General features: G+C 26.7%; 17 protein-coding genes across 17 annotated transcripts; 7 read left to right on the top strand and 10 right to left on the bottom strand. All coding sequences in view use genetic code 6, as the record gives it.

Annotated features, from left to right (window-relative positions):
- Window positions 1-7: 7 nt before the first annotated feature.
- Window positions 8-2,557, bottom strand: SS50377_20142 (uncharacterized protein; the record flags this gene model as incomplete). The annotated part of the gene is made up of 1 exon (XM_067904087.1): window positions 8-2,557. The coding sequence occupies one exon, from the start codon at window positions 2,555-2,557 to the stop codon at window positions 8-10; it is 2,550 nt and encodes an 849-aa protein (XP_067767569.1).
- Window positions 2,558-2,635: 78 nt separating this feature from the next.
- SS50377_20141 (uncharacterized protein) lies at window positions 2,636-3,568 on the top strand (the record flags this gene model as incomplete). Its single annotated transcript, XM_067904086.1, has 1 exon — window positions 2,636-3,568. One exon carries the CDS (start codon window positions 2,636-2,638, stop codon window positions 3,566-3,568), a length of 933 nt encoding a protein of 310 aa, XP_067767568.1.
- Window positions 3,569-3,903: 335 nt separating this feature from the next.
- On the bottom strand, window positions 3,904-4,440 carry SS50377_20140 (Myb-like DNA-binding domain-containing protein; the record flags this gene model as incomplete). Its single annotated transcript, XM_067904085.1, has 1 exon — window positions 3,904-4,440. The coding sequence occupies one exon, from the start codon at window positions 4,438-4,440 to the stop codon at window positions 3,904-3,906; it is 537 nt and encodes a 178-aa protein (XP_067767567.1).
- A 74-nt stretch (window positions 4,441-4,514) lies between these two features.
- Window positions 4,515-5,624, bottom strand: SS50377_20139 (uncharacterized protein; the record flags this gene model as incomplete). The annotated part of the gene is made up of 1 exon (XM_067904084.1): window positions 4,515-5,624. One exon carries the CDS (start codon window positions 5,622-5,624, stop codon window positions 4,515-4,517), a length of 1,110 nt encoding a protein of 369 aa, XP_067767566.1.
- Window positions 5,625-5,759: 135 nt separating this feature from the next.
- SS50377_20138 (uncharacterized protein) lies at window positions 5,760-6,083 on the bottom strand (the record flags this gene model as incomplete). Its single annotated transcript, XM_067904083.1, has 1 exon — window positions 5,760-6,083. The coding sequence occupies one exon, from the start codon at window positions 6,081-6,083 to the stop codon at window positions 5,760-5,762; it is 324 nt and encodes a 107-aa protein (XP_067767565.1).
- Window positions 6,084-6,129: 46 nt separating this feature from the next.
- On the top strand, window positions 6,130-8,340 carry SS50377_20137 (uncharacterized protein; the record flags this gene model as incomplete). Its single annotated transcript, XM_067904082.1, has 1 exon — window positions 6,130-8,340. One exon carries the CDS (start codon window positions 6,130-6,132, stop codon window positions 8,338-8,340), a length of 2,211 nt encoding a protein of 736 aa, XP_067767564.1.
- SS50377_20136 (uncharacterized protein) lies at window positions 8,341-10,587 on the bottom strand (the record flags this gene model as incomplete). The annotated part of the gene is made up of 1 exon (XM_067904081.1): window positions 8,341-10,587. One exon carries the CDS (start codon window positions 10,585-10,587, stop codon window positions 8,341-8,343), a length of 2,247 nt encoding a protein of 748 aa, XP_067767563.1.
- Window positions 10,588-11,416: 829 nt separating this feature from the next.
- On the top strand, window positions 11,417-12,424 carry SS50377_20135 (Protein phosphatase 2C; the record flags this gene model as incomplete). The annotated part of the gene is made up of 1 exon (XM_067904080.1): window positions 11,417-12,424. One exon carries the CDS (start codon window positions 11,417-11,419, stop codon window positions 12,422-12,424), a length of 1,008 nt encoding a protein of 335 aa, XP_067767562.1.
- A 5-nt stretch (window positions 12,425-12,429) lies between these two features.
- SS50377_20134 (uncharacterized protein) lies at window positions 12,430-13,005 on the bottom strand (the record flags this gene model as incomplete). The annotated part of the gene is made up of 1 exon (XM_067904079.1): window positions 12,430-13,005. The coding sequence occupies one exon, from the start codon at window positions 13,003-13,005 to the stop codon at window positions 12,430-12,432; it is 576 nt and encodes a 191-aa protein (XP_067767561.1).
- Window positions 13,006-13,062: 57 nt separating this feature from the next.
- Window positions 13,063-14,142, top strand: SS50377_20133 (uncharacterized protein; the record flags this gene model as incomplete). Its single annotated transcript, XM_067904078.1, has 1 exon — window positions 13,063-14,142. One exon carries the CDS (start codon window positions 13,063-13,065, stop codon window positions 14,140-14,142), a length of 1,080 nt encoding a protein of 359 aa, XP_067767560.1.
- Window positions 14,143-14,145: 3 nt separating this feature from the next.
- SS50377_20132 (uncharacterized protein) lies at window positions 14,146-16,287 on the bottom strand (the record flags this gene model as incomplete). The annotated part of the gene is made up of 1 exon (XM_067904077.1): window positions 14,146-16,287. One exon carries the CDS (start codon window positions 16,285-16,287, stop codon window positions 14,146-14,148), a length of 2,142 nt encoding a protein of 713 aa, XP_067767559.1.
- Window positions 16,288-16,349: 62 nt separating this feature from the next.
- On the top strand, window positions 16,350-20,783 carry SS50377_20131 (DNA-directed RNA polymerase subunit; the record flags this gene model as incomplete). The annotated part of the gene is made up of 1 exon (XM_067904076.1): window positions 16,350-20,783. One exon carries the CDS (start codon window positions 16,350-16,352, stop codon window positions 20,781-20,783), a length of 4,434 nt encoding a protein of 1,477 aa, XP_067767558.1.
- Window positions 20,784-20,796: 13 nt separating this feature from the next.
- On the bottom strand, window positions 20,797-21,654 carry SS50377_20130 (uncharacterized protein; the record flags this gene model as incomplete). The annotated part of the gene is made up of 1 exon (XM_067904075.1): window positions 20,797-21,654. The coding sequence occupies one exon, from the start codon at window positions 21,652-21,654 to the stop codon at window positions 20,797-20,799; it is 858 nt and encodes a 285-aa protein (XP_067767557.1).
- Window positions 21,655-22,044: 390 nt separating this feature from the next.
- On the top strand, window positions 22,045-22,485 carry SS50377_20129 (uncharacterized protein; the record flags this gene model as incomplete). Its single annotated transcript, XM_067904074.1, has 1 exon — window positions 22,045-22,485. One exon carries the CDS (start codon window positions 22,045-22,047, stop codon window positions 22,483-22,485), a length of 441 nt encoding a protein of 146 aa, XP_067767556.1.
- A 292-nt stretch (window positions 22,486-22,777) lies between these two features.
- SS50377_20128 (uncharacterized protein) lies at window positions 22,778-23,911 on the bottom strand (the record flags this gene model as incomplete). The annotated part of the gene is made up of 1 exon (XM_067904073.1): window positions 22,778-23,911. The coding sequence occupies one exon, from the start codon at window positions 23,909-23,911 to the stop codon at window positions 22,778-22,780; it is 1,134 nt and encodes a 377-aa protein (XP_067767555.1).
- A 51-nt stretch (window positions 23,912-23,962) lies between these two features.
- On the top strand, window positions 23,963-24,430 carry SS50377_20127 (Ubiquitin-conjugating enzyme E2; the record flags this gene model as incomplete). Its single annotated transcript, XM_067904072.1, has 1 exon — window positions 23,963-24,430. The coding sequence occupies one exon, from the start codon at window positions 23,963-23,965 to the stop codon at window positions 24,428-24,430; it is 468 nt and encodes a 155-aa protein (XP_067767554.1).
- A 9-nt stretch (window positions 24,431-24,439) lies between these two features.
- On the bottom strand, window positions 24,440-25,738 carry SS50377_20126 (uncharacterized protein; the record flags this gene model as incomplete). The annotated part of the gene is made up of 1 exon (XM_067904071.1): window positions 24,440-25,738. One exon carries the CDS (start codon window positions 25,736-25,738, stop codon window positions 24,440-24,442), a length of 1,299 nt encoding a protein of 432 aa, XP_067767553.1.
- Window positions 25,739-25,752: the final 14 nt, after the last annotated feature.

Genomic DNA, 25,752 nt, shown 5'->3' with positions numbered 1-25,752 from the left:
ATACATATCACTCATACTTTAAAATTTAATTGAAACCTAAAGATATTTTTAGTATATTAGAAGCTTTTTTAATAATTAGGTCCTAGTCATATTCATAGTTATTTAACTATGGCTCATAAAACATGAATAAATTACATATATTTAAAAAACACTATTGCAATAGTAAATAATAATCTTCAAAATTACAATCTAATTAAGTAAATATATTAAGGTATATATCTTCAACTTTATTAACTTTAGATATTATATTGATACAATAAGATTTTAGTTTTTAGTATTACTTTAAACCTTAAAAAGATGGCTATTAGATTTAATTAAATAATATAAAGTCTGCGTTAGTAATTAAACTTATATAACTATCTGCTGTTTCTTAACTATTAGAAGATATCATCTTGATATACTCTATTTCAATACTCTCAAGATTATTTAAATATTATTATTACTTGTTTAATATAGTTTATTAAGGTTATTATCTAGATACTTATAAATCTTTATCCATTATATTTTTACCAGGTAATTTTGATTCGTTTTTCGAGTTAAGTTAATTATATAATTCTTTGGTCAAAAATGGTCTTTAACTAATTAAAATTTCACATATTTAATTGTTAAATATCTGAATATCTTCTTTATTATCAATATAAAACTATGAAATTATGTGATTAAATTATTTCATTTATATTAATATTAACTCTATGAATTACTCTTATTATGGTGTGAGTATAATTTTAAATTTTCTTTAAATAAGGATTTTATTAAAATAAAGCTATTCAATTAATTGTAAAAAATTTGTTTAAATACTAGCATTGAATATTTCAAAATTTATATCATCTAGTTTATAATTAAAGAAAACTGACTTATTTTCAAATTATCTATACACATCTAACTCTGGATATAAAGTATATATATCATCACTAAGATTTTAGTTAAAATATTCAGAAGCAGTATTAGACCTAAAAATAGATTCATAAAAACACTATACATTGTCATTAAAATTATTATTTACGTAATTTTTATAAATATTAAGATTTTCTTTATTAAAATTTGGATTGTTAGTTTTTAATTAACTCTAACATAAAAGAAAATTATTTAAATTGTTTAAATCTAATCTTATCAAGTTTTAGTTTTATTACTTATCATTAGAAATTTATTTGAATTACTAATTAATCATTCTAATAAGGTCTTACATCTCTTAGCTTTTCCTAATTTTACAATTGAAATAAGTGAATTTTGCCAGTTTAAAAAGCAAATTTTAAACTTACATGGAAATAATTTCTTACTCAAGTTATTTTTGAAATACCTGTGTATACTGTACATTGCCATATTCCAGCTTCTATAGCGCACAAATAGTAGTTAATGAAATTAACAGTATTATACTTCCTAAGAAATAATATTCGTTGTTATTACTATCAGATATTATTTATAGAGCAATTTATAGTTCTTACATTAAATCTTAAAGTTTAATTGTAAACCGCTATTATTTATCAGCTTTTTGAGTTATCCCACCAATTATTAAGTGTAGTAACGAAATTTTAGAAATTTCGATTGATTCTTCTACTTTCTTAACTATTTATTTTTAAGGTAAAGAAGTAAATGCAATTTAACTTAACCAAATTATACTATATTATTTATATCCATCTATTAGTCCCTTATTTAACATGAAACTCTTATTAGCCTTGTTAGATTTTTAGAATAAAAGATGCTATTTATTATATTCGTTTATATCAAAAAAATTTAGATAAAATTATTCTATTATAGAATTTTGCTTAACAAAAAGTTAATTTATAAATACAAAAAATTAGCCGGTAAACATTGCAGAATAGATGAATGTTCCAGTTGGAAAATCGAAAAATGCTATGATGTTCGATTATATCATGATAATATACTAATTATAATAATATATATTACCATCAAGTAGAAACTCTAAATTTTAAACCTACATTATGCTATTTTAGTTATTTTAGATTGTTATTTGATTTATATTCTAATTGTTGGTATATAAAACTTAATTATCTGACTGAATAAATAATTATTCAGCGATATCTATGTACAATAATTAATCTTTAAGTGAGTATAGTTTAGAATCCGCAAGAATTAATGTAATATCATTAAAACAGATCTATTAAGAAATTTAGAGTTAAAGATTAAGATCTGGTTATTAAATAACATCTGATAGATGTCCTTAGATAAACTTATACTCCTACCTATATAGAATATTTTCAGCAATATAATTTATTTATACTTTATTCTCTTATATTAGAAGATTAAATGAAGCTGTCTAAATATGTGGTTTTGATAATTGAAATATCAGTTCATCTTACACGTCTTATATTAATACTACTTTTCCAGAAGAAAGAGTAAATATTAATGATTGATTCCTAATAAATAGTTCACAGGTTGAAATAACTCTATCTGTTGTAGAAAGCTAAAATATGCTAATAAATTTTTCATTATACACATGAATTAAGTCTTTATTTTATAGTATTAAATATTTGTGTCCACTAAAAATGACTTACCCGTCTGAAATTACGCTAAACATAGTTTTTCTTCTACCAATCATTAAGAATCTGCTGTATATAAGTTTTAGTATTATATAATAATAGGGTTTAAATAATTATTCTTTTCTCCCTCCACTTTAATGCCCTTAAAAACTAAATAAATAGAAACTTTTCTATCAGACTACTTTTCAGATCTAAAATTGACTCTTTAACCAGAAAATATGAAGTTATATGAATGCTTTAAAGGGGAAGTTCCCTTAGAAGAAATTATTTAAATACCATATTTTTCAAAACATCATGTTACATTAGTTTAACTTATTAAAGCTGTTAATCTATCTAAAATCGTTCAATTATCGCTATGTTAATCTTTTATCACACGAGTAAATCAAATCAAAAATGAAAACTCACTTATATCCCAAACACTTTTAATTTCATCAATGGAAAGCTCATATATTCCAACTATCAACAAAGATATTAAGTGGTTTATTGCTAAGCAGACAAATATCTTCCCAAAATTCACTTAAGTTATTAAAACTAGAGTTTTCGGCGAAGCTAAGTTCATTGCAAAACTTTCATTTGCTTCTAGAGAAGAAGCATATAAAGTATATGAATTTTTTGGTTCATAACCTAGTTGGGATCGGGGAAAAATCATAGAATAAACCGCTTTCTTTTCATCTAAAACATGGGGTAAATCTCGTGTTCTTGGTGACAATAACTATGTAGAAAGAATGTTATCATGTAAAGCTGAAATCAACAAAAATCTAATAGTTTTGAGAATGGATGACTTAAAGAATTCATTTCCTAAAAATTGCGTTGTAAGCGCAAAGATTGAAAATGGTACGAAAGAACTTCTCATGAAGTGGTTTTGTCAAATTTGTTAATTTGTTTTTTGTGAATATTTAGACGGAGTGTTTGTAGTTGTATGCAGAGATTCACCAGCATGTGTAAGCTTATTGCACTGTAAACATATGTTTAACGAAAAACTGGTAGAATTTTAGGTGGTTTAGGGAGATGAAGAAGAGAGGTTGTGGGGAATTGTTATGTCCCATGAATTTGAAAAAGGTAGGTTATGAAGGAGTGAAGATAGCATTTGGAGTAATAAATCTTGGATTAGTTGTTATTAATATAATAGCTTATTAATTTATGGAAGCATCATACTTTATTGTTATAATTTTGTTAAATATAAGTTATTTATTTGAAATTATGTTAAATAATATTTTACTAAATTTACATAAGAATAATTACATTTTTTACTTGAAATAGACTTTGATTTTTAATTATAAGTTCATTATGTACTGTTGGTATTAGTAAATTATTTACTTGGCTTTGTATAATTAATATGATAAGCAGACTAAAAATATAGAGTTAAGATTAAAAATATACTCAATTTTAGATAAAGTAAAAATATTCAATATTCATCGTCCCACATATCATTAACATTTTCCCCAAATACATCTAGATTTTCAGGAACTGTTGATTGGGTAGTATATATCATATTGTTTTACTAAGTAAACTATGCATTGAAAAAATCATTCAATGATAATGTACGTTAGTTAATTTCAACAGATGATCCTATTCCCTATGCTAAATTTTATGATGAATTCGCCCTAGATGATTTTGTTGTGTGATAGTATTTGTTTCTTAACTAATTCTATGTAAGATTTGGAAAGTATTCGGTTTTAATAGTATCCCATTTGGTTCCATGAGTTTAAACTGCATCTAATAGTTAACTAATCTCTTCTAACTACCAATCATGCTTTTCAGTTTTATTACTCGACTATTTTCTGATAATATAAAAATCATAACATTAACGTGGAGTTTTACTCAAAGTAGCGGCAATTGGCTTCCAGTTAATTCTTGTTGATTTTTTTAATTAATCATTAACCATATTAATTAAAGTATCTTCATCATCTGTAGTAAATTTTTAATACTACCTGATTGACATTTTTAATTTAAATAAAAATAAGTTTGTTATATATCATATTTTAAGGTTAGAAAAGAAAAGATAATAACTTATAATCAATCACTAAAATATAATTCAATCGCCAATTGCAATTCCGATAATTCAGGAATGTGTGGTACATCTAATAAGTGTTCTGTAGCTAAAACTGGCCCATCAAAAAAATTACGATTGAGTCTGCCTTAATGATATTACTGAAGAAAACTGAACTATGATATATTTATAATCTTATTCATATTTTAACTGCTTATTAATTTGTCATATAAATATTTTGCCCATGCTGACATAACAGGTTTCCCTAATGCAATTCTTAACTTTTTCACTTACTATTAAACATCTTAATTGTTTTCTGTAATATCCATTAGTTCCTATAGAATCTATACTTATTATTAAGTTGATGAATTTTTTATTAGTTTATCTAATAATCTTATTATTCCTAACTATTGATCATTCTATGCGTTAAATATTTCTGTTACTATTTTATTTTATATTTACAAACGTTATTTTACTTCTTATAATTATAAAACTTACAATTTTTACTTCTGATCAGAAAAAAATTAAGAATTTGGTTGAACCTCAAAGTCAATAGATCTATCATTATTTACTCTATTAAGTCCTGCAATAGGTGATTTTAAAATATTAACAAACATTCTTTCTTCTGGTGTTATAATCAGTAAACCATTTGGAAGATCAAAATTATAATCTTTAATCAATATTGGGTTGACAATTTTACCTGTAAATTATGATAGTTTATTCTCCATTACTCTACACACTGAACCAAAATTAGATAATATTGGTGTTTATACTTGAGTAATTGAAGTAAAGAAATCAAATTAGGAGTAATATTATAATATCTGCTATCCTCTTAGAGAATTTGCAAAATATTCTACATCTTTAGATAGTTTTACTAATTGAGGATAGTTGAGGTTATAATAGTTGATTATAGCTGATTATGGTAATAATGTATTTTCAATAAATTGCTACCATATATAAAAATCTGATCCATACCAATAAAAAAGTGTTATAAAAAGATAATGCTCTTATGCATTAAGAGCTGTGGACCCATTTCTATAAAATGCTGATGAAGTATCAGCTTAAATATAAGGATGTCTAATTGAATCAGTAGAGTAATTCATGTTTTAACATTGTACAAAGTTATTGAATAACATTCTTTTATTTTATAGGCTTTGCTAGGTATTTATTATTATTTTGGAAGCTCGCTATTAATGAATTAAATCTTAAGAGTAATTAATAATGTATGTCATTCTTAATAATATATATTAATAATATATTATATTAACTAATCATTATTATAAAACTCTATCGACAAACTCGTTGGAGATGAAACCATCAATACTAAAATATTCAAAAATCGAAACTAGTTCATCTTCCGTTAAATTATAATCTTTAAATTTATCAACAAATTAAACCAAAGATAATGGTTTCTAGATTAATTACGGTTTCATAAATTGAAGAGTCTATGAGTAATTAATATAGTCATTTTAAGTTAAAAATGACTTATACTGAGAATTAATATCTCCAGTTAGTGCTATTAACGCCAGTCTGCCTTAATTTTCTGTAAGCTAACCGTTACTTTAATACTTAGCAAAGCAAAGATTTGCTAGCATTTCACTAATAATATATTATATTTATAATTATATACCATGCATTGAAATGAAATAAAAAATGCATAGATTTAATATCGACTAGTTTCCATATAGTGTGTTGGGTGAATAAATCAAATAGAATATTAAAAGTTCTAAAAACACTTAGTCATAGCAATATACACATAGATCATATTGTATCAATTCTGAGTCATTTATTCATTTTTTTGACTAAATTTAAGAGCCGTATTCTATAAATCAAAAAACAAAGATATCAGATGATGAATTACTTTAGTTTAGGATATACCACTTTAATAAGAATGATTCTTGTTTATATGATGATGATGTTAATACTGTGAAATTATTTTAATAAATAAGATCAAAATCCATAAATAATTCATCTTCTAATAATGATTAGCTCAAAAATGATTCTGTTTTTATGAAAGAATTAAAAAATTTTAAAAATGACCTTGATGATAATGAGAATTATATCATTGACAAGATTCTCAAAATTCCAAAGTAGTATATACGGAAAAATTATAGACAGACAAAATGCAATAATGAAGCATTCTCACTAAATAACCATTAACCTAAATAAAATAATATTATACGCTCTAATATTAATTTACTACGCTTTAATAATTTTATGCCAGTTTAAAAGTAACCAGAGATAGAAGTCAAAATATCTGAGCCATAACTAATTAATTATTCGTTTAATAAGAATTCTATCGTATTTTTTAGACTATTACATAAGCCAATAACACTTTTAGAACCTGCTGAGGTATTTGATAATGTAAGCAACAAAACTTTTTATATTTGCAAAAAGTATTTTGAGTTTAATTTTAAATAGTATAAACCATAAAATTGGAATACAATCCAATAATTTTTATAACCAACAAAATAGGATGAATAAACCTCTTTGTTAGCATTTTAGTAATTACATCATTTGAAAGGTAATTTTTCTAAACTATAAACTATAATTTTTGCAAATATTAATTTTTTACAAAATCTCAAGAATCCCAATTCATGTCTATTTATTAATATTTAATCACTTAAGTAGCTTGTGATAAGCAATTGTGTTTTGCAGAAGATTTCTATTTTAGACACGCCTGAATTAGAAAAGATATTTATATATAACTTGTCGTAAAATGTAATGGTGAAGCCTATTTAATTTGACTTTCCATTAACTATTTTTAATAATCTCCCTTTACTTTCATATCTCCACTTAATTCATTGCGATTTAAAGGATTTTTCTATTAAAAATAATGAAAACTTGAAATATTTATCGTTATAATCATGTTTTCGAGTTCCTCGATTAGATACATCAAATTTACCTGAAAATATCATAGAAATTGATATCAAACAAGCTAATTTAAGAATATCTCCTATACTAGTACATTTAGAAAATTTGACTTATCTTGATTTAAGTTAGACCAAAATTAAGTAATTGGACTTTTCAAAATTATCAACAAATTTATTGTATCTTTTTGCATCAGGTCTGTAAATTATCGAGTTAAAAGGTTTGTAGAATTTAGAAAATTTAATCAATCTAGATTTGAGTTTTAATTAAATTATGACATTGTAATTATTACCCATATCAATTTAAACATTAAATTTATAAAATAATCCACTAACCTCATTAAATCAATTAGAATACCTTATTAATTTGAAGTAATTAAATATATCAAATACTGAGTCATTAGAAACGGATTTTTGGTTTCTTTCTAGTTCCCTTATAAGCTTGATAGCTAAAAATTGTAAAATAACAGCATTACCAGACGTCAGGAATTTAATTAACTTAAAGTAACTTGATCTATCTTATAACACACACATTGAAATACTTGGAATCTGTCTTTGTGAGAATATACAAAAGATGAGTTTATAAAGTTGTGGGCTTAAAAAATTACCAGATCTATCTCATTTATAGTAACTATAACTACTGAATCTCGATGATAATTAAGGAATTGAGGTAGAAAAATGTAACTTACCAATGAATTTAGAAGACCTGTAAATATAAAATTGTAATCTTTAAAACATATTATTGAGTTAATTTTAAAAACTAAAGGTAGTTAATATTAGTGGAAATTAGCTCCAATGGTTGTATATTTGTTAAAATTGTATTATTACAAATGATATTTAAGTGATTACTGTATATAGAGTCGGAGAAATACCAAAATCAAAAAAAAATTTAATTAAGATGTTTGAAATTCAAGAAAAATGTAATAAATACTAACGTATCAGTTAAAATATCAAGTTTCTTAAATTATAGATGAAAAAATGATCAAAATTTTTGTGATATCTAGCTCATAATCCCCATTAATACTGACTCGATATCATTTGTTTAAATTGAATAGTAAACCATTAATGTTTATACGAAGCATACCAACTTAAAAATAGCTTCATCATCTATATCAAGTATAGTATCAGATTTATATAATTATTTGGTCTTTAACTTTATCTTTAAGTCCTAGCATTCCCTCTCTAATTTTTTAAGGTTGATTTAATTAGTCTTTTACTAAAGAATATTTTCATTTTTATCCTACTAAATATGAAGTTCAACTGAGCCTAACTGCTAGTTTAAGTTTTAAATTTTTAGATTACTTTGCTCTAGTTGTTTTTAAACTTCTTCATACTATTTTCTTCTACCTTATAATTCATTGTTAGACTCTGAAAGTAGATTGTTGAATAATATTATTTGATTTTCTAAATCTTCTGTCTTTTCTTTTAATAGTAAATCTGAATTAAAAGTCAATACATTTATTTCTGCTTATTACTGTGAATTTTGTTTTAATAAATGATCAATTTTTTCTTTTAATAAACTTATTTGTTACTTATTTTATTGATCTAAAGAATAAAATTCTTCGTATAATTTTCTATATTTGATGGCATTTTCAGCTGTTTCTTTCATAATAATTTCCTCTTCTTCTAATTTAATTAATTTTAGACGCTACTATTTAATAATTTCCTATTATTAAGCATCATAAATGTTATATCTTTGTTTATTTTATAGTCTTTCAAGACATAAACTAGATATTTGACTTTCCAAATCTTTTACTATTTCCTTATTCTTATTTTGATAACTTATTCTTCTTGAAACTTCATCAAATCGGATTTGCAATTTTTAATATTTTTCATGCAAATCATCCTTACCTTAAATCAAGCTATCTATCTCCTAATTTTTATCTTCTAAAAATTTTGACAATATTAATACCTATGTTTATGTTGTGTCTAGTTTAGTATTTATATCTACAAAATCATCATTTCCTTCGTACATTGATATAAGGTGTTTTTTTGATAATTTTAAGTTCTCTAATTATTGATAAAGAAAGTCAATTTTTATGACTTGGTCTTCAATTTATTTTTCATAATTTTATTATAATTCATCTTTTTCTTAGATAAACTTATCCAATTAAATGCTAAATTAATCTTATAATAATTTAGATTCATTTTCCAAAAATTATTTTTTATCTTATTATAATACATAAAGTGTTTCTTCTAATTACTAGTTTCGTTAACTTACTATTTATATTTATTTTTAAAGTTCAACAATAAGCTTATTGTTATTAATAGCCGCTTATTATAAAATATATACATCATTTTCCTTTGCAGTTTTAAACATCTTATACTATTCTTATAGTTTCAAAATCTAATCATCTTTTATCTTACATGTGTCATTTAAATGTTTTTTTAATTTTCTAAAAGCTACAGCAGAGTCAGTTCCTTATACTGCATCCATTTCGTCTTATTTAAATTAAACTTATTTCAGTAAGTTTTCATTTTCAAAGTATGCTTAGTCTAAATTATCTTTTAAGTTCTTTATTTCAGCTTCCATATGAATATTTTATGATGATTAGTTTCTTGTTAACTATGCAGTTTATTAATTAAGTAAATTTAAACTAGTAACTTTTTAAGTAAGCTGAGTAATTGATGTATTAAATGATGTTTGCAGTTGTTCAGTTTCAGTTATTTTTTATTTCTGATAAACTAAATACTAATTCTCTAATTCTTTTAAATTATCATTTAATCTAATTTTCTCAAAAATAGAATTATCTAGTCTCGTTTGAAGAATCTTAATCAGATTTTCTAATACTAAATTTTTATCAGTTTCCTATAAAAATCTAGTTTTTAGCTAAGTAAAATCATCTGTTAAGATATAGTACTCATTCACTATTTTTTATTATCGAGTATTTATAAGCTATAAACTGTAAAGTTGTAAATTAATATCGTTATTTTTAGATGATAACTATGACATCTAAGAGTCGCTTTTAAACACATGCACTTGTTATTATTTTTATTATTTACATGTTAATTCTATTAATTACTCTTTTAATACTTCAATTTATGACAGTGCCCTTGCAATTTATTCCATAACTCGTTCATAATACATTTGACATGCGTAGGACACTGGACTCTCAGTAAAACCTAACATTTGCATAAGTTTATGTAAAAATTCTTCAAAATGTAATGGTGGAACATATTACTTTGGAAGTAGTACATGTTAAAGTCTCTAGAATTTATTTTAGTGCATTTTATAAAAGCAATATATTATATTAATATGTTATAATATGTTAGTCTTTTTTTGAGGAAGCAAACAATAGCAAAATTGCAGCTTATTAAAATGTTAATATTCTCAGTGAAGTTATTAGTAGATTAGTATTTTAGCATCATAAATATTACCAATTTTGAGAGTATCAAATAACTTTCACTTTATTGACCATATTACTTACAAATATATCATTTATTATATATTTTTACGCTTATTAAAACTAGGAATAAATCACTAATATTGTTGTAATATTAGTAGCATAAATTTTATTTATGTCATATACAATACATACATTACAGATTGATTACTATTTAAATTTAAATTGGATTTTGAGCAGCACCTTTTTATTCTATTTAGAACACACTCTAATATAAGATAACCTTGATCTATCTCTCATTTTAGTCGGGGAGTAAAATCAGTAATAATAAAGTTTGAATATATATTATCATCAAAAAGAAATTTAGATAAATTACTAATAACAATTACATTAATTTAGTGATAATAACATATAACAGAACATTAATACAGAGTTATTCATTATCATTGATATTTTTTATTGAGTAATAAATGGTTTCTTACTATAACCAAAATACTTTGAAGACAACATTGATATAAGAATCAAAATAAAAGTATTTTTATTAGGTCAAAGGAAATTAAATATATAATACATTGTATGCATATATAATTTTAACCCGTTTAATTAGAAAGCTTAAACTAAGTAATAAGATATATATTATATTTAAGTTTGTATATTCTATTAATTTAACTTTTAAAGTTTTTATATCGTATTAATAATTTTTATTATTAAAAAATGGAAATCAAATTTTACAATGAGTCTGAATTTGAATAATAAGCAAAAAGGACTGAATAATTATATAAAAAATTGCATGAAGTATATGGTAGGAAAAAATTATAAGTTGAGAGATCTGAATAAATAAAAAATAAACTTCAATGTGAATTAGATACTATTAATAAGTAAATTTCAATATAGCCATAATAATCTCTTGAAGATTTGTAAATGTCCGTAGGACATCATACTGCAATTGGGAGAAGAAATTCTAACGAAGATTCACATGTTATTACCAATAAAATATTAGTTATTTTAGACGGTCATGGAGGTTCAGAAACTGCAAGTATAGGAGCAAGTATGATATTACAATATGTGGAGTATTATGAAACTGGTAATGTAATAACTGATTTAAAATTGGGTATATTAAACCTAGATCATGACCTTCCTGATATATGTTCAGAAAGTGGAGCTACACTCGCGTTCATAATAAAGAAAAATTCTAAATTCTATCTTTGCAATGCAGGAGATGCTAGAGTTCTTACTTAAAACAACACGACATGTGATCATAAACCTACAGACCCATTTGAAAAAGATAGAATTGAACGCTACGGTGGAATTGTCATGAATGGTCGAGTAAATGCTCAATTAGCTGTAAGTAGAGCAATAGGTGATAAAGCTATGAAAATTTATGGTGTTTGTGGTCTAATTGATATTATAGAAATAGATGAATTGAGTACTGATTGGATTTTAATTGCATGTGATGGATTATTTGATGTAATGGATAATGAAGATGTAAGAGAGGCTATTGAGTGTCTATTATAAAATATTAACACTTCTACAAGAAGAAATTCATAAATAGTTATTGATTTCTTTTATAAAAAAATCGATATGACGGATATAGCTAAAATGTCTTGCAATTACAAAGAATAATTACAGTTTGAACATACAGTAGCATAGGCTTTTGTATGTGCAGCTTATTTGCTTAAGAGCAGCGATAATATAAGTGTAATTTTTGCTGTAAAAAAATGATTTTTTCATTCAATATTTTCAGTAGGTGCTGGATTGGCACTTTCAATTTATTTTTTCATCTATTTTGACTGCTTTTTTCTATCTTTAGCAAACTCTTTGCTAATTTACTTGTAAATAATCTCTAAATCCACTTTAGGAACTTTTGATGCTAATTCCTAACTATTAAAAGGATTACTAAAACCACAAGGGAGTTCGTCAGGTTTAAACCAATGTTCTTAGATTTCATTAAGAATCATCTTATGAGAATCGTTAAAATCAACGCGGTATGTTCTAACATAACTTGCTTTCTTCAAATATAAAATGATTTTACATGTTTTTATGTTTTCGGGCATCTATGAATATCCATCGGCAACAATACATATGGCTTCTAATACTGGTACTCTTTCTGCTAATCTTTGCGAAACAGCATGCATCATAACATGTGCTAAACTTTCTTATTTAACTAAAATTGAGGTCATCTTATCAGTAGTAAATAATAACAGGTAGTGCTCTTTAAGACCACCTGGCTGTAAATAAAGTGATCTAATTTTATGCATTATAAATTCTTCAATCTCATTCAATGTAAATTTCAAAAGATCCATTCTCAAGTAAAATAATATTATTTAAAATTATATACTAAATATTACAAGCCTCTTTGTATGCTAAAATTGGACTGTTAGGAAATATGGGATATACAACGTCATGATAATCAGTATATTTTAGTTGGCAAGAAAAGTATATATCTAATAAAATAAGATTTGCATGTTATTTAGTCATTTAAAATGTAAGATGAATTGTACTCATGCTGTATTTAAAATGACACTATTATAACAGCTGGGAAGTTCTAATAAATATATATAATAGACTACAAGCTTTAACAGATTATGGATACATTAGTATCACATGGTGGACCTGTTAATGCAATAACATGTTTTTAAGATAAAAATGTTATTATATCAGGTTCAGGTGCCCCTGAATCAGCAATAAAAATATTTAAGGATAAATCTATATACATAATTATTCATAATGCACATGAAACTTGTGTTGATATAATTATATTTAATGATCAAATAGTTTCGGTCGGTATGGATGGGTAAATCAAATTTTGGAGTACAATAAACAAATAACCTGGAATTAAATTTGTATATAAAGAATAAAATCTAATTAGAATGCTGTATCCAATTGACTCAGTATATTCTTATCATAATATTATAGTATCGCACATGCCAAATCTGGGATTCGCTGTTATTTATCTTAATGCTTACAACACTTAAATGGAGCTATTTAAAGAATATCATTACTAAAATCATATAATTTTCGGCATCAAAATTGCGAATCGGGATGCATTCTGGTACCGTGCACGGGGATATAAGAACACAATCGCGACTGGTGGCAAGAATAAATGTACTCATCTAACTTTTCCACTTCTAACTGAGCTGTCATAGGCATAAACTAGTGAAAGCATAGCGAATCTCTTTCAGGCTAGATTGTTCCTCCTCCCAAAAGGGTAGTACCGCGCTGTTATTGCTACAGAATTTGGGATCATCGCTGCTGGTTAGTTTAATAATTTAACTCATGTTTTCAGTAAACCATTAGCTACTTCAGTTCCAATTCCGACAATATTTTAAAATCCTATTGATGACGTTTTCTTTACCGAAAACGAAATTAAATTCATCACCGGTACTCATGAGCTGTCGCTAAGTCCAAAGATTGGGGTTGGAATCGTGAAATAATAATGATTTTCACTTCCTTATACCTTTTTTACTCTGAATTATTGTAATTAAATTTTCCTTTACTAAAATTGCCTCACATGCTGCTAGTTAGGCTAGCGTCCCAACACAGTCCTTTTCTAGCGTAATTTTTTCTTTTCTCTTCTTTTCTAACTATGCTTATAGCGAAATAAGCTCGTCATTGACCACTGCTTTTTCCACTTCTTCTAATTCTTCAATTTGTGTTTGAATAACCATTGTTTTCTCTCTTATAATTCGTTTTTTCTACTCACAAATAGCAAAATCTTGATCTAATCGTGTTTAAATTTCATTAACTTTGATGGTTCTATTTCCTAACTCACCTTCTTTTTAACCCAACTTTACTCGTAAATCTTCAAGCTTATTGTGCTCATTTTTTAGCTATTCTTCACAATTCTTATGAAGATCCACCATTTCTATACTTAAATTTTTCACTTATATAAGTAGATCATTATATTCTTACCTATGTTTAATCGTCTCCACATCTATGAAATTTAGCTCATTAATTGATTTCTCGAACTAATTAACTTATATCATTAGAGATTAATATATTTCGCTGCAGCTTTATTCAATATTAGATTTGATTAATTATTAGATTTTTTCACTAAATTAGAAACTAATCTTATTCAAACTGATGTCTAGAAGTTTTAATTTTTAATAATTTTATAAGTTTGTAAAAAGTGCTTACCCCGCAATATCATCACAATTATTTCCTGCAATATATAGTTTTTCAATATTTTTAGCACTTCCAAGCCCTTTTGCAATGTTTACCATGCCATCATTTTAAATTCTACAATAGTTTAAGTTGAGTGTCTTTAGGCTACCAATTTGTATAACTTTGAATAAATATTATGCTCCAATATCTAATATACTATTTTTTGACAAATTCAAAAACTTGATTTTCGAATGATCAAAAATCGCCTCACAAAAATTTTAGAATGGAACATGAAATTCAATTTCATTTTTTGCGTCAATTCTATTTAAATCTATAAAACAATTTTCAAGTTTACACACTTGAAGAGATTGATTTTCTTTTAATGAATCTGCGAAAATCTACAAATTCTAAGCTGAAATTTTTAAATTTGTTAAATCTAAATGTGTAATTGCACATGTTTTTTCTGTCAAAGGTAAATTTTACTCTTGTTAAACAACTTTTTTTGGAATTTCATCACCTTAAATAACTTTTCCAGTTTAAATTAAATTCCTAATACCAAAATGCAAATCACATAGCATTTTATTTCTTTATTCCTCCCTAACTGCATTTCGGCGCTTGAATGCTTCTTATTCAGCTAATTACTCAGCAGATCCATAACCTAGCGCCTCAAAAATAACCTTCATCTACTCCTACAATCCAGTACAGTCTTTGATATAAAGCTCATGAAAACGCCTCTAAAACATGATCAAATTTGCTATATCAAGACATGCATCGCCAGTCAATGTCTGATTTCCACTTAAATCTAGCATTTCAAGAAACGGAAAATTTCGTGCATTCACAGTGCAAAGTTACTTGATAGCCTAATTATTGACACCTGTATTTGCTAAGTTTATACGTTTGAGAGCACACTCACGCGCAACAAACTTGAAAAGAGCGTAGCCGTTTGTTGCACGTAATTGGCTGTTTTAGAAATTTATTTCTTCAAGATTTTACATTTAGACAAAGAATTATCCCAAGAATTTACATGCTGGTTCATTGAAACGGTTTCGCTTTTGAGCAGCAGGATTTGAACCAAGGTTTAATGATCTAATATAAGAATTAGTAGCAAAACTTGATAAAAATTCAATGCAGCCCTCTGGTGATAACCCTACTGATACTAGCGAGATTGTTGTTATTTTGTCCAGAACAGTTTGACATGTTGTGAGTGATATAATACCAGCATCTTCAAGAGGGTTATCATCGAGGATGAGGGTAGTTATTTAAGTGCTAAGATGGGAGAGAAGTTTAACAATTGCTGGAGCGCACATTTTTGTCAGTTTTTGGCTCGAAATATCTAAAATACCTTTAGGTAGGTGAGACTAGATTTAATGTACAAATCGTAATCGAAGTTATTCAGTATTTTCTATCTTTAATGATCTACATTTGGCATCGTATAGTGAGCAAATCAACTATGCTGTTAAATCAAACTCCAAATATTCCATTCTAAGCGGAAAGTAATTATTTATGTTATAGTATATTGTATATTATTTTTCACTTTAAATCGATGTCTGTTTAGGCTAGAATTAAGGGTGCAAGCTTTGAAATTTTATCTACTGAGAGTTTACTGAAGTTAAGTTCTGCTTACATATTTTAACCAGGATACTACACAACATATCCTGAAGCAGTATAAAATGGGCCCTTAGACCCAGCTTTAGGATTTTCATAGAAGAAATAAGGAGCACTTTGCCCAACTTGTCATTAGTCCTGGAGAATATGTCCAGGTCATACTGGACATATCATTTTAGCACTCCCGGTATTCCATCCAGCTTATGTGTAAAAAGCAAAATTATTATTAGAGCTCCTCTGTTGGCACTGTTCTAGACCAACTAACCATGCCACATGTCAGCATTGTGGGCTTCGTTCAAGACCTAATAAGACATAATATACGACACCGTAAGATGCTCTTAGAATATTTTCCAATGTTAATGTAGAGGATTAGGCATCGTGGTAACATATTATTAAATCTCCAAATAGACCTAAAGATATAATTTTAGAGGTATTACCTGTCGCTTCCGCGTCATCTAGACCTTCTATTCGTTCCACTATAGATATTTCAAGTTCTAATGAGGACGAGCTTACTACTTCAATTTCTAGAATTTGCTTGCTAAATTAGACGATCAAGGCGGGTTAAACTACAAACAAATCATTTGTTGCGTGGTAGTAGCTTTAAAATGAAGTTGCTAAGATGATTGGTATCGATCCTCCAAAAAATATGTTTAGTATTATTTAAGGAGAAGAGAAAATTGATTTAGAAGGCCAAGATAAATAATAAGAAATTGTAGAATAAGTGAAGTCTAATTATATGAATAAGAAAAAAGTAGATGATAAACTTAAAGGATCTATTATTGCTAGATTATCTGGAAAATACGGTAGATTTAGAGGAAATCTTTCTGGAAAAAGAGTCAATTTTTCAGGAAGATCGGTTATTTCCCCAGATCCAAATTTAAAAGTTGATGAAATAGGTGTTCCATATGCAGTTTCTCGAACACTGACTTTTCCAGAAATTGTAACAACAGAAAACATTGAATCAATAAAAATCATGATTTAGAATGATTAGATAGAAAGAATCGAGAAGAAAGGTGCTTTTTCAGGAGTTCGGTTTAGTTCTTAAATAGATAGGTCTATTTAATATGATTGGGTTACATTTAATTATAAACATGTAGAAGATGATGGCCGTAAAATCAATTTTGATATAGTAGATGGAAATTATACTATTGACACTAGAAAAAGTGCTAATGCAAGAACTAATGCTATGTATGTATTTTCTCATGGAAATAAAAAATATACGGCATAAGAAGAATAGTTTTAATTTTAAGACGAATTGGATGAAATTAGTATTAACTCTATAAATAATAGGCTTTAATAATAATAAGCTTATAAATATCTGACAATTCCGACATCCTCGATTATTTAAAAAGAAGTATCAAAGAATACTGTAGAACCAGGTGATATTGTACATAGATATTTATAAAATGGAGACTATTTACTATTTAATAGATAACCTTCGTTACATAAAACTAGTATTCAGTTATTTAGGGCAAGAATTCATCCATTTAAAACATTTAAGTTTAATGTTGTGAATTGTGCGAACTTTGGAGCAGATTTTGATGGAGATGAGATGAATATTCAATATCCGTAACTATATGAGGCTTTAACGGAGGCTACTGAATTAATTAAACATGAAGAAAATCTTATTGACACTGCAAATAATAGTTTATCAATGAATATAATGCAAGATTCTATATCAGGGTTATATATTATGTCTAGAGAAGTTTTTATTTAGCATTAACAATATGTATAATTATTACTAGTAGATTGGCAATCAATTGGTGAATCAAGTGATTATCTAGGCAATATGCCTTAAAGTGACTGCACTAAAAACGATATTCGAGAAATAAATGAAATTTTATAGTAAACCGATGAGCTATCATATTATGAAAAATTTTATGGTAAAACGAATCATATTATTAAAGAATCAGAATTTATTGATTAACCTGCTATCATCTATCCTCATAGTTTATTTACAGGGAAGCAACTTATTTCTTAAATCATTAAAAATCATTCTAGTAATAACCCATTTTCGTTTTCAAATTCTGATATTGTTATTAAAAATTCAGAGATTATGTCGGGAACTTTGAATAAAAAGTAACTTGGTAATATATTTACTACTTTAGCAAATAATGAGCTTCTCGGCTACAATTCTTCTAAAAATGTAAAAACATAAGTTTTAGACTTATAATTTTCTCTTTAAAGAATTGCTCTTAGGTTTATGTAGACGTCCGGATTTTCAATTGGTATATAAGATATATGGTAGGACACTTAATTACATAATATGAAATTAGACCTAGTAGAATAATCTTTTATTAAATTAGGATATGAAAAGTATTCTCAAATAGAATATTTATGGATGTATCCAGAATTGTTAAAACGCTCTGTAAAAAATAATGACATCATTCCATAGTTTGATTGCACGAAAATTAATACTAAATCATAAATTATGAGTAGTTTATCAGATCTAAGAGCTACAATCTCTAATAATATACATAATCATCTATTCCATTACACCAATGCAAATAATAATTCAACTTTAGTTATGTCGAGATCTGGTTCTAAAGGATCCATCATAAATCAAGTTTAGATGACTTCTCTTCTCTCATAATAAACTGTAAATAATAAAATGATTGAGTGTTATTTTGGAGATCGTGTTTCACCGCACTTTGTTCCAGCAAAAATTCATTCACCATATTAATTTGGTTTTATTTAGAATTCCTTTTTCTCTGGATTAAATCCATTCGAGTTTTGGTTTCATACAACTTCAGGGAGAGAAGGAGTTATAGATACTGCAATTAAAACAGCTTAGACGGGTTATATCCAACGTAAGCTTTTAAAAAATTTAGAATCCGTTACTGTTGACTGGAATCAAAATGTTGTTTCGGACAAATTTGTTATTTTTAACCCAGAAGTTATGAAGCCAGTAAAAATTGCAAAAGACTATGTCATCAATAAGATATTTAACTAAAATTTTTAAAGCTATATGAATACTCAATTAGATTATTTCGTACAGCAACATATATTTACCAATAATGAATCATTAATTTCCGTTGAAGAAGATGAATCAGTATATATTAATATATAAAAACAAGTATTTGATTTTTTATCATGCAAAATTTCAAAATCACATATTCCTATTGTGAAATCTTTAATTTAAAATATTTCTAAGATTCAGCTAAAGATTTTATCTCTATAAACTCCTGAAACTATGGATCACATTGCTAGTTTCATTAAACGCACATTATTATGCCCAGCTTTGACACCTTGTACTCCTTCTGGTGCGATAGCAGGTTAAGCGTTAGGCGAGCCTACGACTCAGATGACTCTTAAAACATTCCATTTTGCAGGTTTAGCTAGTAAAATTTCTGGTGTACCAAGACTTATTTCTATTTTTAATGCTGCTAAAACAAAAACTGGGATTTTTGAAATTTATTCGAAAAATAATTCTTTAAAAGAATCTTAATCGTCTGATTTAACACCTTTATCTGTCAACCAAGCTAAATTTATCTAATCTTAGTTCCAACCTTTAAAATTAAACTAAATTGCAGATATTAAACAAATTATTAACTCTTTTTAAGTTTAAATTTCTATTATTTTAAATAGATGTATTTTAAACGATCTAGCAATTGATATTTCCGCAGAAAATCTATCAAAAATCATTAAAAAACAGCTTAAAAACAAAAATGCTGACGACTTCTAATTCCAAAATGATGTAATAAGAATATACTTTTAAAAATCTAAGCTAGAAATGAATAGCGTCCTGGCGAAGTATCTAGAGGAGCTACAAAATATAGTAGTCTGGGGATTCGAAGGCTGCGATATTAGCATTGTAAACATTGACACGAGAGACTTCCTTAAGACAGAAAAGTACAAATTCTACCTCGAAAATCAACTTTCTTTCAACAAAAGCTTCACATACGTCCTGCCCCCAGAGTAGCTTCACATGATGTTCAGCTAGTCCTCGAACAATGTATTCAGTATCTGGAACTCAGACCTAATCGACCCTTACCTGACATTTACGAGCAATATCCATGACCTGTGCGAAGTCCTAGGGATCGAAGCAGCGAGACAGCAGATTGCGGACGAGGTGTTCATTCTGTACCAGGACTACGGAATGAATGTCTGTAGGTTCCATGTCGACCTGCTTGCGAGCTTTATGACAAGCTATGGACGCATTTTGGGCTACACGAACTAGGGTCTCAAGGAGATCAAGAAGTCGCGCACGATCTTGCTGGCTAGCTTCGAGCGCACGGGGCAGTACCTATACGACGCCTCCGCACGCGGGGTAAACGAAGGCTGCATCGTCGACATTTCGGAGGACCTGATATTCGGGAATCCGTTCAAAATAGGCACCGGCGGGATGGAGATTTTGCAGGAAATTGAATGACATTTTTGCTCACTCATACGCATGCGATTTCGAGTAAACCACCTTGGAACCACAGGGTCTCACCATCGAAATAGCCAGTTTGGCAGCTCTTGTAGGCTGTCCAGCCGAGGTCGATCCAGTTGTTGTTCTGGAACTTGAAAATACGGTTTTCGTTCCCTTTACCGCCTACTAAAACAAGTCGATTTTTGTGTGCAACCAGGAAACCTCCAAATCCTGGGTTTGGGCCGACGTTATAGCGAATTTTGTGAAATTTCGGGTGCGCGGAGACGCCTTTTTAGACGATTTCGAGGCGCCAGAGCTCTCTATCCAATTGACGACCAGCACCACCGAAGAGGTAAAACGCCGGTGCGCAGTAACAAATTGATGCCTGTGCACGTGCTGCTGGCCAGTCTTTGATTGAGTTTTTATAATATAGGTCGAAAATTTGCTTGTGGGGGTGTACTGGGAATTGCTGCATTTTTAAGTTTTTATCGAAAACTAAAAGTGTATCTAAGTAAGAATCTCCATTTCTGCCACCAAAAATGACCAGAAACTCCTCGTTTGCTGCCGCTGCAGCATCGTAAAGCGGGAATGGGAGTTTATATACTAATTCGAATTTATAGTTTTTAAATGTATATATTGAGGTTTAAGGGATGTCTTCATTAAGGATACCTCCTATAATATATGTTACTCCTGAAAATTCAGTGGTTGCATAGTAAGATAGCTGAGTTACTGCATTTTCCAATTCTTGTGGAATAAGCATCTTTTTAGTTTTATCATAATAGTTTATTATTTGAGCTGATTCAGCACCTGGTTTAAGATTTGTTGATGAGTATATTTGTAGTATTTGGTTATTACATCTAAAACATTAGTTGATGGAAGACTTATTCATTTTTTGGAATAAATGTTATATATTACGGTATAGTAAAAGTCATACATTGAGAGTAAATTTGCAAAATCTATAAAATAAAATCTATTGTATTATATATAGGTGGTTAATTCTAAAGAATTAAAAACATAGATTGGTTACATATATATTTCTTTATTCTTTAAAATTTTTACTTATCGGTTAACAAGTAATAATATTTTTCATTGCATAGAATAGATATTCTATTTAATAAGGATTATAAATAAATAATGTCGTTAATTCAAGTACCTGATACTGAATATCTTATACTTTTAATATAAAGGTAAGCCAAATATTATTAGAAATACTATATATATAAATATCACATGTTAAAGTTATATTGAATATAATAATAAAATATTCTAGTTAATAATAATGATAAAGTTTAAGTCTGTTAGTTTGCTACCCACTGAACTGAATACTCCATTAATTGGAAAAATTCGCAGAATCAGACCCATTGAATAGGCATTCAAGATAGTTTCTCCTTTATCTTAATTGCGCTTAGATACTGATATAAAAGCATATAAAACTGAAGTAAATAAAGAAAAATTTGATGTTTAAGAAGAATAGATAAAACTTGCATAATAATTTTTAAAAAATCCTTTCAATTGGTATCCATCAGAAATAATAGGTAAAAACCCAACCTCAATCGATATTGTTTCCGACTAATTTAAGTAGAAGCTTTAACATTTAAGATTTGTTAATGATAAGTTTTATAAGAATGTCTGGGTTATTTTTAAGTTATTAAAAACCAATATTAGGCTGACTGAAAAACCGACACACAAAAAAGCTTAAAATATAGTTATACTAAAGTGAATTTAGCTAAGGGTTTTGTTAAGTTAATTTTACTATAATATTAATTAATACTTCCGTTTATATGCTTTTTTTTCTGTATGACTGAATTACAGGTTTTCTTTTCTATACTTGCAGAATAAATGGAAATAATATGATTAGTGTTAATATAACTATGAAATCAGACAATTATATAAAATTACTTCTCAACATTAATAATTTACTCACTAAATAGTTTATTATGAATTTAAAATTAAAGCTAACGTGTATAACTAATAAGTTAAATTGAATGATTTCTATAAAAATATATAAATAATCAAAGATAATCTTGAGAGATTTAAGAGATTTAATTTTTAATCTTCTATTTAGTATCATTTAACCTGTGTAACTATTGAAAATCTTTTAATTTGTGTTTTAATAAATAAATTTCATCTTTAAGTTCAGCGACATCAAAATTTTGTTACTCTTTAAATTAAGTAAACTCTAATTTTATCTAGTCTGTTTCTTGCTGAGAAAAAATTAGTTATTGTTATAAAGATATTAATTACTATGTACTCTAAGCATTTGTGTGTGTTAACTAATTAATGTTGAGGTCTTTAGTTTTAGTATATGAACAGACAAAATTATTAAGTTAGAAATCTGTATGCTATAGCTTAGTTAGCAATACATTGACTTTGGTTTACATAATATTCTAAAACTCAGAAATAGACTACGCTTAATTTTTTTGAATCAATTACAATATAATCTTACACAACTTGGAACTACTCTTTTCTTATGTAATTGTATTTAATTTTTTATTAATTCTCTATATAATCGATGTAAATTGCTATATTTATTAAATCTAAAAATTGTCGATACCATTAACTTGAATAAAAGGAAAATCTAACTTTGACACCAATATTTAATTTTCAGTTATATTTTTTTATTATACGCTTATACATTACTTTATAAATTCATCTTATTCCTTGAGTTAATTAACTAAATGTGATTATTATGCTCCCATTGTTTAACATGTAGCCAATAACTAAGCAATAAAACTCTCATATTACTTCAAAATAAAGTATTATTAACTGTTTACTTATTAAACTGATTATAATTACTAGTCTTATATTTATAAAGCTTTATATGCAACTTCGATTTTATCCATGAAATTTGCAGACTTTATCAAATCTTCATTGAAATCAGCATTCTTATTCACATTCAGTTAAAGTTCTCCCTCTATTTCTGATTATAAATCTTCATAAACTGAAATTTTAGTCTGAAATTATTAAAATTAACTTGTAAGTTATAAAACTTATTATTTCAAATCATTATTTTCTTATTTAAGCTTAAAATTAACAGCCTCTAAATTGGATATCTCAATATTATGTATATTAGGATCTGATTATAGGATGTTAATTCTATGCTCAATACTTGCAAAATTTCTAGCTGATTTGGCAACAAATTCCATTGAAATTAATTTCCGTATAACAATATAATATTGCATATTTTTGATATTGAAATGAATAAAAATAGATTGCTGATGTTATAATATAAGGAGCTACTTAATTGTATCTATACATAGCCTTTTATACTAAATAAAGAAAATATTAATATATTTCACATCTCGTTCTAAGGGTCTCCTGCTACATTATTTGAAGAAGGCATATATCATTGCGAAATTGATTTTACAGAATATCCAGAAAAGGCACCAAGTATTCAATTTTTGAATGATTCTGGTTCTTACTTATTGCATTAACCAGTTTGCATTTAAGGAATTACTTCGTATCATTAAGAAAAATGGACTCCAGGAACATCTGTTATTTCAATCATAAATGCTTTAAGAGTTTACATGAATGAGAAAGATGACAGATAAGCTTTAGGATTTATCAAAAAATTAGATGAAGTTCAGATTAAAAAATATGTCTAGTTTAGCCAAAAGTATAAATGTTCATGTGGGGCAGATCATTCAAAATTATTCGATCAGTGATTTACTTCTTCAAAAGTCATCAAAATCTTAATTATAAATATTAGCGTCAATATCTTTATTATGAATTGATGGCATTATTTCTTCACTCCTTGTTGAAGATTACAATAATGTTTTTACTTAGTTTAGATTTTTACTTACACACTCTTATGAAGGAATATTATTTAATTACCCTAGACTATAATTAAACCATGTATCACCACTCTATTATGATTAAGATAAAACGTTTTCAAGTGATTTGAGAGAAACCATTGCTTCTTATACTAATTAAATTTCATCGTTTTTGATTTTAGAATTTTACTAAGCATGTACTGGTAATTCAGAATTAAAAAATTTAAAATGATCTGATTACATAAAATTTTATGATAATTCCAGAGGATTTAAACTACTAAATTACTTATATAGTTTAAATGATTGTTACAATTAATCTTAAGTCATATTTTTTAATGAGTCTTGAATTTTACTCTATGTATTAGTTTCGAAAAAATTTTGCTGCTACTAATTAAATGAGGAGTGATGTTCTAATGACATGAATCCTAAACCGAAAGAATTTAATCGATTTATATTTGGACTATTATATCCACTTTCTTATAAACAAACAAATGGTTTAAAATTATTAACATTAGCAAATGACTTCTATACTTCTTATATTAAATTAATTTCTAGTTAATTAATAATAGTAGTGTTTAGTTATGGTTATTAGATTTCCTGATTTTTAGCTGGCAAAAATGGTATATTCGATGGAATTTTTACTAATTTTTATTAAAGATAATCGTTGATTGGTATTACTTATGGACTATTATCTATAATATCATAATCTTATTAACTTTACCTTATTGTATCACAGCCTATATTTGCTTTTTTACAGCAATGTGCTGTAATAATATTGTATAAATAAAAGTAGAGTGAATCAAAATGATATTGAGGATATAATTCTTTAATTTAATATTATTCTGTAAACAGTTTAATAATTAATTTTCTTTAATATACAATTTCTTAATTAGGATCGAATACCTAGTCTATCTTTATAATCAATTTATCTTTTAATTCTTATTTCAATTATTTAGGCCATTTATCAACATTGACTCTAGACCATGTATTGGTAAAGTATTTATATGCTTTATGTGATGATATATTAAGCTACCTGCTAACTACATCCCAGATTACAGATTTATCTACACCCTTTGTACTTTAATACTGAGAAATTAGGTCAGACTTTGTTAAATTTGTATCAGAATTAAAGAATGATCTTAATTATGCCATTAATACATTATCAAATGAGATTTTCCATTATTCCTTATTTCTAGACATTTTATTCTGTTTTT

The sequence above is a fragment of the Spironucleus salmonicida genome, chromosome 1, assembly GCF_000497125.1.
Source record: "Spironucleus salmonicida strain ATCC 50377 chromosome 1, whole genome shotgun sequence".
Taxonomy (NCBI): domain Eukaryota; phylum Fornicata; order Diplomonadida; family Hexamitidae; genus Spironucleus; species Spironucleus salmonicida.
This window is presented reverse-complemented; position numbering and strand designations above follow the sequence as displayed.